Source organism: Coregonus lavaretus (assembly GCF_964263955.1).
Source record: "Coregonus lavaretus genome assembly, chromosome: 12".
Classification (NCBI taxonomy): Eukaryota; Metazoa; Chordata; class Actinopteri; order Salmoniformes; family Salmonidae; genus Coregonus; species Coregonus lavaretus.
This window is the reverse complement of record NC_139999.1, coordinates 18,732,643-18,743,238: the sequence shown is the minus strand read 5'-3', so window position 1 is coordinate 18,743,238 and position 10,596 is coordinate 18,732,643. Positions and strand designations below refer to the sequence as shown.

At 39.8% G+C, this 10,596-nt stretch overlaps 2 protein-coding genes across 2 annotated transcripts; both read left to right on the top strand.

The window, feature by feature from the left end:
• Nucleotides 1-750: 750 nt before the first annotated feature.
• On the top strand, nt 751-3,845 carry LOC311138349 (red-sensitive opsin-2-like; the record flags this gene model as incomplete). The annotated part of the gene is made up of 6 exons (XM_084173017.1): nt 751-841; nt 1,275-1,571; nt 1,776-1,944; nt 2,034-2,199; nt 2,320-2,559; nt 3,747-3,845. 6 exons carry the CDS (start codon nt 751-753, stop codon nt 3,843-3,845), a joined length of 1,062 nt encoding a protein of 353 aa, XP_084029143.1.
• A 1,461-nt stretch (nt 3,846-5,306) lies between these two features.
• On the top strand, nt 5,307-7,285 carry LOC311138253 (red-sensitive opsin; the record flags this gene model as incomplete). Its single annotated transcript, XM_084172931.1, has 6 exons — nt 5,307-5,409; nt 5,718-6,014; nt 6,181-6,349; nt 6,439-6,604; nt 6,742-6,981; nt 7,187-7,285. The coding sequence occupies 6 exons, from the start codon at nt 5,307-5,309 to the stop codon at nt 7,283-7,285; spliced, it is 1,074 nt and encodes a 357-aa protein (XP_084029057.1).
• Nucleotides 7,286-10,596: the final 3,311 nt, after the last annotated feature.

Here is a 10,596-nt window from a genome sequence, read left to right as displayed (position 1 = left end):
ATAGCAAAGGGGGTGAATACATATGCACACATCACTTTTCCGTTATTTATTTTGTATAATCTTTTGAAACAAGTTATTATTTTCATTTCACTTCACCAATTTGGACTATTTTGTGTATGTCCGTTACATGAAATCCAAATAAAAATCAATTTAAATTACAGGTTGTAATGCAACAAAATAGGAAAAACACCAAGCGGGATGAATACTTTTGCAAGGCACTTTATAAAGGCTTATTTTTTTTACTTATCAACCATTCCAGCTTCAACAGGGCCTTGTGGGCCTACACGGCCTGTTGTTACCTGGATTTCTCTCAGCACTATTTTTCCTGTTTAAGTGTAGTCAGTCATCATACGTATTCCTCATAGACAACTTTCATTTTTTAAAGGTTCCACTTTAAAACCCCTTACCCTATTGCCATTCCACTGACCAGTCTGGGACCCAGTTACGTCAGCATGGCATTTAAATTACCTTTAACCTTCTCTGCCACCAAAGCCTTCTCAGACAAGATTATGGGCCTCTGAAATCCACTCTACTTAGTTGTTAGTGGTAAATAACAGTTAAGAAAAGACAATCCAGCCCATGCCATGGCACGAATTATACCATGGCCCTAGTGCCAACCGTGCCCTAATTCCTCCAAGGCCATAATCCTTTCAAAAGGCCCAAAGGATGGTATATAATCCCTAGCATAGTTGAGAAGAACGAATTGGACTTCAGCAGTCAACTTCAGAAACTCCTGTTAAGCAGTCCAGGATGGCAGAGCTAGGAGTGTTTGCTGGCAGGTGGCACGATGATACAACGAGAGAATCAGGCTTCGCCTACACCAACAGCAATAACACCAAAGGTACAGTACATCTTGTTCAGTGTAGTACCTGAGGGTGACATCATTTGGTAGAACTATTGAAAGAGCCTAATTCTGTACATTCCCCCAAAATATTGTAGATATTGTAGATTTACAGAGAGTAATGGTGTCCTTTTTAAGTTAAATTGATGTTGCTGAAGGTTTTTTGTTGCAGTGTAGTTCTCTTATACGTTATTTCACAAACAGCAGACATACCATTTGGAACTGGCATTAGCAGTACACATAATGATACAAGCAATTCATTGAATTATTTGTGTCGGGACAATGTTTTTCTTGTTCATAACATTTGATGCACACATTCTGTTCAAAATATTGGTTACTGTCCTCATATGACTATGTCAATAAGTCATGAATTGATATTACATTTAACATTTTTTATATTAAAATATAATTTTAATCTCTTGTTCTTTTGCAGATCCTTTTGCGGGCCCCAACTACCACATTGCTCCAAGATGGGTGTACAATATTTCAACACTTTGGATGATATTTGTGGTCATCGCCTCAGTCTTCACCAATGGCCTGGTACTGGTGGCCACTGCAAAATTCAAGAAGCTCCAACACCCTCTCAACTGGATCTTGGTCAACCTTGCTATTGCTGACATTGGAGAAACACTTTTGGCTAGCACCATCAGCATTTGCAACCAGATTTTTGGCTACTTCATTCTGGGACATCCAATGTGTGTATTTGAGGGATACACTGTCTCTGTGTGTGGTAAGAGGCTCCTCAGTTTTACAAATATTTTTATTGTATTTATTGTACCAGTAATATTTGGAAATTGTAGATTAATGTATAAAGAAATTAATCGACACAAAGTGTTCCCTATAGGCATTTCCTTGGTGCATGTTATTATGGTGCTGTGTTTTCACATAGAATTAGAGTGTCTCTAACTTTGAGTACAACTGTTCCCCTGCACAGGTATTGCTGCTCTGTGGTCCCTGGCTATCATCTCCTGGGAGAGATGGGTGGTGGTGTGCAAGCCCTTTGGAAGTGTCAAGTTTAATGCCAAATGGGCCATGGGAGGCATTATGTTTTCCTGGGTCTGGGCTGCTTTCTGGTGTGCTCCTCCCATCTTTGGCTGGAGCAGGTATGGATTTCTCTTCTTATTTCACTGAGGATTCATGTTCAAAATATTATGTTATTTAACCAATTTCTTTATGTCTCTCTTTCCATCAGGTACTGGCCTCATGGCCTGAAGACTTCCTGTGGACCTGATGTGTTCGGAGGCAATGAGGATCCTGGAGTCAAGTCCTACATGATTACTCTCATGATTACATGCTGCTTCTTCCCCCTGGCTGTGATCATCTTCTGCTACATTTTCGTGTGGCTAGCCATCCGTGCAGTAAGTGATATTTTAAATATGCTATACTGTAGCAAGCAACTATGTTGTTAAATACAGTAATGGTCAAGTGTATTAAAATGTTAAATCTAACCATTTGATATTCCTTCTAAATGACCACAGGTTGCTGCGGAGCAGAAAGACTCAGAGTCAACACAGAAGGCTGAGAAGGAAGTGTCCAGGATGGTTGTTGTCATGATTATAGCTTTCTGTGTATGCTGGGGACCTTATACCTGCTTTGCCTGCTTTGCTGCGGCTAATCCTGGGTATGCTTTCCACCCTCTGGCAGCTGCACTGCCTGCCTACTTTGCCAAGAGCGCCACCATCTACAATCCAGTTATCTATGTCTTCATGAACAAACAGGTCGGTGTATTTGTCTGATAGCTACATGTACACTGAACAAAAAGAGGCCTTAATCTATGGATTTCACACGACTGGGAATACAGATATGCATCTGTTGGACACAGATACCTTAAAAAAAAGGTAGGGCCGTGGATCAGAAAACCAGTCAGTATCTGGTGTGACCACCATTTGCCTCATGCAGCGCGACACATCTCCTTCGCATAGAGTTGATCAGGCTGTTGATTGTGGCCTGTGGAATGTTGTAGCACTCCTCTCCAATGGCTGTACGAAGTTACTGGATTTTGTCAGGAACTGGAACACGCTGCCGTACACATCGATCCAGAGCATCCCAAACATGCTCAATGGGTGGTGACATGTCTGGAGAGTATGCAGGCCATGAAAGAACTGGTACATTTTCAGCTTCCAGGAATTGTGTATGACACTGAACTGCAGTCAGGTCAAGACTCTGGTGATGACGATGGGCATTCAGATGAACTTCCCTGAGGTTTCGGACAGTTTGTGCAGAAATTATTTGGTTGTGCAAACCCACAGTTTCATCAGCTGTCCGGGTGGCTGGTCTCAGACGATCCCGCAGGTGAAGAAGCCAGATGTGGAGGGCTGGCGTAGTTACACGGGGTCTGCGGTTGTGAGGCCGGTTGGACGTACTGCCAAATTCCCTAAAAGAATGTTGGAGGCGGCTTATGGTAGAGAAATGAACATTCGATTATCTGACAACAATTTCTTTGCACATTCCTGCAGTCAGAATGCCAATTGCATGCTCTCTCAAAACTTGAGACATCAATGGCATTGTGTTGTGTGACAAAACTGCACATTTTAGAGTGGCCTTTTATTGTCCCCAGCACAAGGTGCACCTGTGTAATTATCATGCTGTTTAATCAGCTTCTTGAAAGGTGAATGGATTATCTTGGCAAAGGAAAAATGCTCACTAACAGGGATGTAAAGACATTTTCGCACAAAATTTGATAGAAAGAAGCTTTTTGTGTATATGGAAAATTTCTGGGATCTTTTATTTCAGCGCATGACACATGGGCCCAACACTTTACATGTTGCGTTTATATTTTGGTTCAGTATATTTTGACCCATCAATAATAAAGTCGTTAACAAAGGACTCATGTCTACCTAAATGTAGACATACAGTATATTTTGAATCTCTTTCCTCATGTTCCATTCTTCTTCTCTCTCCCCAGTTCCGTTCCTGCATCATGCAGCTCTTTGGCAAGGTAGAAGATGATGGCTCTGAAGTGTCTACATCAAAAACAGAGGTTTCCTCTGTGGCACCTGCATAAACCCCAGACAACGTCGTACGTCTTGGAAACAAATCGTTCTGTGGAGATTTTATGAATGGGACTTTTTAAATGTACAGTACATCCTCTTGTGTTTCTTAAACAAAAAATGTCCCACAACTTTTCAGGAGATGATTAAGCTTTACCTCATACAGTTGCAATGTGTGTAAAAACATTACCCACGAAACCTAAATTGCTATGATCCACCCCTTGGAGTTTTTCTAATCCATGATCTTCGAAACAACCAGAGAATGGTGTGGTAATTGATATGCATACTATGGCTATTTGAGTGGTATATTATGGGAATGTGTATATAGTACTACTATCAATGTCTGTTCAAGTGGCAAGAAAAAGTTGTCATCTTGGAATGCATTCCCTTCAATCTGCAGTGGCTAAACTAGACAGCACCACAGCAAAGGAGAACTGAAATTAACTGCCGATGGAAATCTGATAACTCAAAATGATGTGAACAATATATGGTTTGAAAACCCCTTACTTTTAAAGTAACTTATGAGGTAAACATTTTCTATCCATCTTGCAAATAAAAAAACAACAACAACAAAATGATAGTAAATAGATAATTGTGTATACAATGTATTTAACAATGTTTTTTTCTGATTAAAATAAATGTCATGCATGCAGCAAAATGTAAATACCCTCTGGTCTCACTTTCTATTTTTATACACTGTTTAAAACAATTTTATTCACTGCTACCTGTTATCAATGATTGTTTAAAGACCAAACTCACATGACACACCCCATATGAACTGTCTGGTAAAGCGGATAGTATAGAGATTATCTCCCCAATCAGCCTAAAGGACCAAAGTGGTCCACTTTCCTCATCATTGGTTTGTATTTACAGCAGGAAAAGCTTGAACATAGAATGAAGTAAATTAAATCAACAACGTCTGATTATCCCCCCAAAGACTACTTCCCTATTTACTTTGTTATAGTAAAAACATTTATATTGTCAAAATATGTTTTCACTATTTACAAGTAATAAGAACAATTGTTAAGTCAACAATTTTTCCTTTTAAGCATGAAGAGGATAAGGAATTTCACCTGAATGCTAAATTACGTGACACCAAAAGCACTTCTTATCCAAGAAGGATTAACCTTAAATTCAAACCTTGGCTTCAGTTCGTCCAAGCCAGCGTAACTGAAGTTATGGGTGTGTGTGTGTGTGTTCGATCTTAATCTCGATGACAACATGGCTGGTATAAAACCCCACAGATTGGGGTACACCATCTTGTTGGTTGCTAACACCACAACAGGTGATCAGCAAGAAAAGACAAGAGAAGCCAACCACAAGACAGAAAAAAAGCAACCAACAGGTAAAGGCAAAAAACACAATTGTGGTAACAAACAACTGGCAAGGTAAATATTTTAGAACAATTCAATGACTGAAATGGAAATAATATGTTGTCTTCTTGATGTGCATATTCTTCAGATACCTTCTCAGAAATGGCAGAAAGTTGGGGAAGGGCTGCTTTTGCAGCCAGGCGACAAAACCAAGATACAACGAGAGAATCTTCCTTCACCTTCACCAACAGTAATAACACCAAAGGTGAGAGAGGACAAGCAAATGCATCTACCTTGATTGAAACTTTCAATTCATATATTTTATTTTATTTAAATTATGAGGTTATATTTCCTGTATTTATTAATGTTTTTATTGAAGTTCTATACAACATAGATGGCATAAGTAAAATTGCACTTTATACGTATAATTTGAATGAATTAATACCATTGATGTAATTTGCATTGCTTTTGCATTTTAATTGATCATCTAAAAGCATGTAGATAATCTAACCAGGCACTTGCACCTGTCATTTTCACATTCTTAGAAAAATACTTTTCTCTGTTTTATCTCAGATCCCTTTGAGGGCCCCAACTACCACATTGCTCCAAGATGGGTGTACAATGTTTCAACACTTTGGATGATCATAGTGGTCATCCTCTCAGTCTTCACCAATGGCCTGGTACTGGTGGCCACTGCAAAATTCAAGAAGCTCCAACACCCTCTCAACTGGATCTTGGTCAACCTTGCTATTGCTGACATTGGAGAAACACTTTTGGCTAGCACCATCAGCGTTTGCAACCAGTTTTTTGGTTACTTCATTCTGGGACATCCAATGTGTGTCTTTGAGGGATACACTGTCTCTGTGTGCGGTAAGATGCAGTTTTACATGGACTACAAAATTATCTCATATTTAACAATAAAATTATAAATTGCTACACAGTGCTGAGAAATAGTAATTGGCAGAACATAGCATAGTGACAGTAATCAGAATTTCTCTTTTGTTTAATTTACAGTGTATGTATATATTATGCACAGGTATTGCTGCTCTGTGGTCTCTGGCTGTCATCTCCTGGGAGAGATGGGTGGTGGTGTGCAAGCCCTTTGGAAGTGTCAAGTTTGATGCCAAATGGGCCATGGGAGGCATTATCTTTTCCTGGGTCTGGGCTGCTTTCTGGTGTGCTCCCCCCATCTTTGGCTGGAGCAGGTGTGGATTTCTCTTCTTATTTCACTGAGGATTCAAGTTCAAAAGATTAAATTATTCAACACATTTCTTTATCTCTCTCCCTCCAACAGGTACTGGCCTCATGGCCTGAAGACTTCCTGTGGACCTGATGTGTTCGGAGGCAATGAGGATCCTGGAGTCAAGTCCTACATGATTACTCTCATGATTACATGCTGCTTCTTCCCCCTGGCCGTGATCATCTTCTGCTACATTTTCGTGTGGCTAGCCATCCGTGCAGTAAGTGATATTTTAAATATACTATACTGTAGCAAGCAACTACGTTGTTAAATACAGTAATGGTCAAGTGTACCTTTTGAAAAGGCATATTAGAGCGTTAAATCTAACCATTTGATATTCCTTCTGAATGACCACAGGTTGCTGCGCAGCAGAAAGACTCAGAGTCAACACAGAAGGCTGAGAAGGAAGTGTCCAGGATGGTTGTTGTCATGATTATAGCTTACTGTGTATGCTGGGGACCTTATACCTGCTTTGCCTGCTTTGCTGCGGCTAACCCTGGGTATGCATTCCACCCTCTGGCTGCCGCCATCCCTGCCTACTTTGCCAAGAGCGCCACCATCTACAATCCAGTTATATATGTCTTCATGAATAGACAGGTAAGTCTTAACAGGATTCTCAGACACTGTTTTTTATTTAATCTTACTGATTTCGTGTAACAAAGCTCTAACAATACACATTTTTCTAAATGTTTCACAGTTGCCTTTCTTGTGAAGTACATTTTTATTTATTTTAAAAAGCATCAGCTGACAATGTGTTCGCTCAATTTCTAGATAGTAATTTTAATTATTCCTCTCTCTCCAGTTCCGTACTTGCATCATGCAGCTCTTTGGAAAGGCAGAAGATGATGGCTCTGAAGTGTCTACATCAAAAACAGAGGTTTCCTCTGTGGCACCTGCATAAACCCCAGACAACATCGTACCTCTTGGAAACCAATCGTGAACGTTTTGAGGAGATTTTCCAAATGGAACTTTTCAAATGTACAGTACATCCTCTTGTTTTCTTAAACAAATATTCTCCCACAACTTTTCAGGAGATTATTAAGCTTTACCTCATACAGTTGCAAGGTGTGTAAAAACGTTGCCCACAAAAACTAAATTGCTGTGGACCACCCCTTGGAGCTTTTTTAATCCATGGTCTTCAATTAAACAAGCAGAGAATGGTGTGGTAATTGATATGCATACTATAGCTATTTGAGTGGTATATTATGGGAATGTGTATATAGTACTATTATCAATGTCTGTTCAAGTGGCAAGAAAATGTTGTCATCTTGGACGGCATTCCCTTCACTCTGCAGTGGCTAAACTAGACAGCATCACAGCTAAGGAGAACTGAAATAAACTGGCAATGGAAATCTGATAATCTCAAAATGATGTGAACAATGTATGGTTTGAAAACCCCTTACTTTTAAAGTAACTTATGAGGTAAACATTTTGAATCCCTCTTGCAAATAAAAAAACAAAACAAAAAATAATAATAGTAAATAGATAATTGTGTATACAATGTATTTAACAATGTTTTTTTCTGATTAAAATAAATTTCATGCATGCAGCAAAATGAAAATACCCTCTGGTCTCACTTTCTATTTTTATCCACTGTTTATAACAATTATCAGTGATTGTTTACATGTTTAAAGACCAAACTCACATGACACACCCCAAATGAACTATATGGTAAAGCAGATAGCATAGAGATTATCTCCCCAATCAGCCTAAAGGACCAACGTCTGATTATCCTCCCAAAGAATACTCCCTGTTTACTTTGTGTGTGTGTGTGTGTGTGTGTGTGTGTGTGTGTGTGTGTGTGTGTGTGTGTGTGTGACCATTTCTGATTTAGATTAATCTTGATGACAACATGGCTGGTATAAAACCCCACAGATTGGGGTACATCATCTTGTTGGTTGCTAACACCACAACAGATGATCAGCAAGAAAAGACAAGAGAAGCCAACCACAAGAGAGAAAAAAAGCGGCCCACAGGTAAAGGCAAAAAACACAATTGTGATAACAAACAACTGGCAAGGTAAATATTTTAGAACAATTCAATGACTGAAATGGAAATAATATGTTGTCTTCTTGATTAGCATATTCTTCAGATACTTTCTCAGAAATGTCAGAGGATTGGGGAAGTGCTGCTTTTGCAGCCAGGCAACATAACCAAGAGACAACTAAATCATCTTCCTTCACCTTCACCAACAGCAATAAAACCAAAGGTGGGAGAGGACGAGAAACTACAGTAATGGTCAAGTGTACCTTTTGAAAAGGCATATTTTACCATTTAAAATTCCTTCCGAATGACCCTACTTTAGGTTGCCGTGCAGCAGAAAGACTCTGAGTCAACACAGAATGCTCAGAAGGAAGTGTCCAGGATGGTTGTTGCCATGATTATAGCTTACTGTGTATGCTGGGGACCTTATACCTGCTTGCCTGCAACCTAGACTCAGGGGTAGATGTAGCATAGTAAATGTAAATCCGGGACACTCAAATTAGTATGATATGTTACGTTTGGTATGGTATGTATTAATTTGTGGATGTCCATCATCCATTTCATATGATATGTTACGAATTACAATTCGTATGATATGTTATGAATTGCAATTCGTATTATATGTTATGAATTTGCAATACCTATGATATGTTAGAAATTCCAATTTGTTGTAGCTAACATTAGCTAGGTGGCTAGGTGTCTAACATTAGCTGGGCTAGGGATTAGGGGTTAAAGGGAAATTTCATCCTGGCTCTGCCACAGCATATAGTCATTACTATATTAACAACATTACGTTTTTGTTCTAAACATAAAAATTATCCAAACCACAAGCTAGAATTAGCACATTTTAATTTCACTGGTAGAATTGGGAAGTTTTGACTTCCTGTGTTTTCGTCTGCTCATAGTGAACCACAAAGTCCGGCATACAGTGCCTTGCAAAAGTATTCAACCCCCTTGGCGTTTTCCCTATTTTGTTGCATTACAACCTGTAATTTAAATGGATTTGTAAGGGACAAAGTTGTGGAGAAGTACAGATAAGATGGGTTATAAAAAAAATATCAGAAATGTTGAATATCCCACGGAGCACCATTAAATCCATTATTAAAAAATTGAAAGAATACAGCACCACAACAAACCTGCCAAGAGAGGGCCACCCACCAAAACTCACAGACCAGGCGAGGAGGGCATTAATCAGAGAGGCAACAAAGAGACCAAAGATAACCCTGAAGGAGCTGCAAAGCTCCACAGCGGAGATTGGAGTATCTGTCCATAGGACCACTTTAAACCGTACACTCCACAGAGCTGGGCTTTATGGAAAAGTGGCCAGAAAAAAGCCATTGCTTAAAGAAAAAAATAAGCCAACATGTTTGGTGTTCGCCAAAAGGCATGTGGGAGACTCCCAAAACATATGGAAGAAGGTACTCTGGTCAGATGAGACTAAAATTGAGCTTTTTGGCCATCAAGGAAAAAGCTATGTCTGGCGCAAACCCGAAACCTCTCATCACCCCGAGAACACCATCCCCACAGTGAAGCATGGTGGTGGCAGCATCATGTTGTGGGGATGTTCTTAATCGGCAGGGACTGGGAAACTGGTCAGAATTGAAGGAATGCGCTAAATACAGGGAAATTCATGAGGGAAACCTGTTTCAGTCTTCCAGAGATTTGAGACTGGGACGGAGGTTCACCTTCCAGCAGGACAATGACCCTAAGCATACTGCTAAAGCAACACTTGAGTGGTTTAAGGGGAAACATTTAAATGTCTTGGAATGGCCTAGTCAAAGCCCAGACCTCAATCCAATTGAGAATCTGTGGTATGACTTAAAGATTGCTGTACACCAGCGGAACCCATCCAACTTGAAGGAGCTGGAGCCGTTTTGCCTTGAAGAATGGGCAAAAATCCCAGTGGCTAGATGTGCCAAGCTTATAGAGACATACCCCAAGAGACTTGCAGCTGTAATTGCTGCAAAAGGTGGCTCTACAAAGTATTGACTTTGGGGAGGTAAATAGTTATGCATGCTCAAGTTTTCTTTTTTTTGTTTGTTTGTTTCACCATATAAAATATTTTGCATCTTCAAAGTGGTAGGCATGTTGTGTAAATCAAATGATACAAGCCCCCCAAAAGTCCAACAAAATAGGAAAAATGCCAAGGGGGGTGAATACTTTCGAAAGCCACTGTATATCCCGCCAGCTGTATGTTATCCATGTTGTCGTTCAGCCATGACTTGGCTA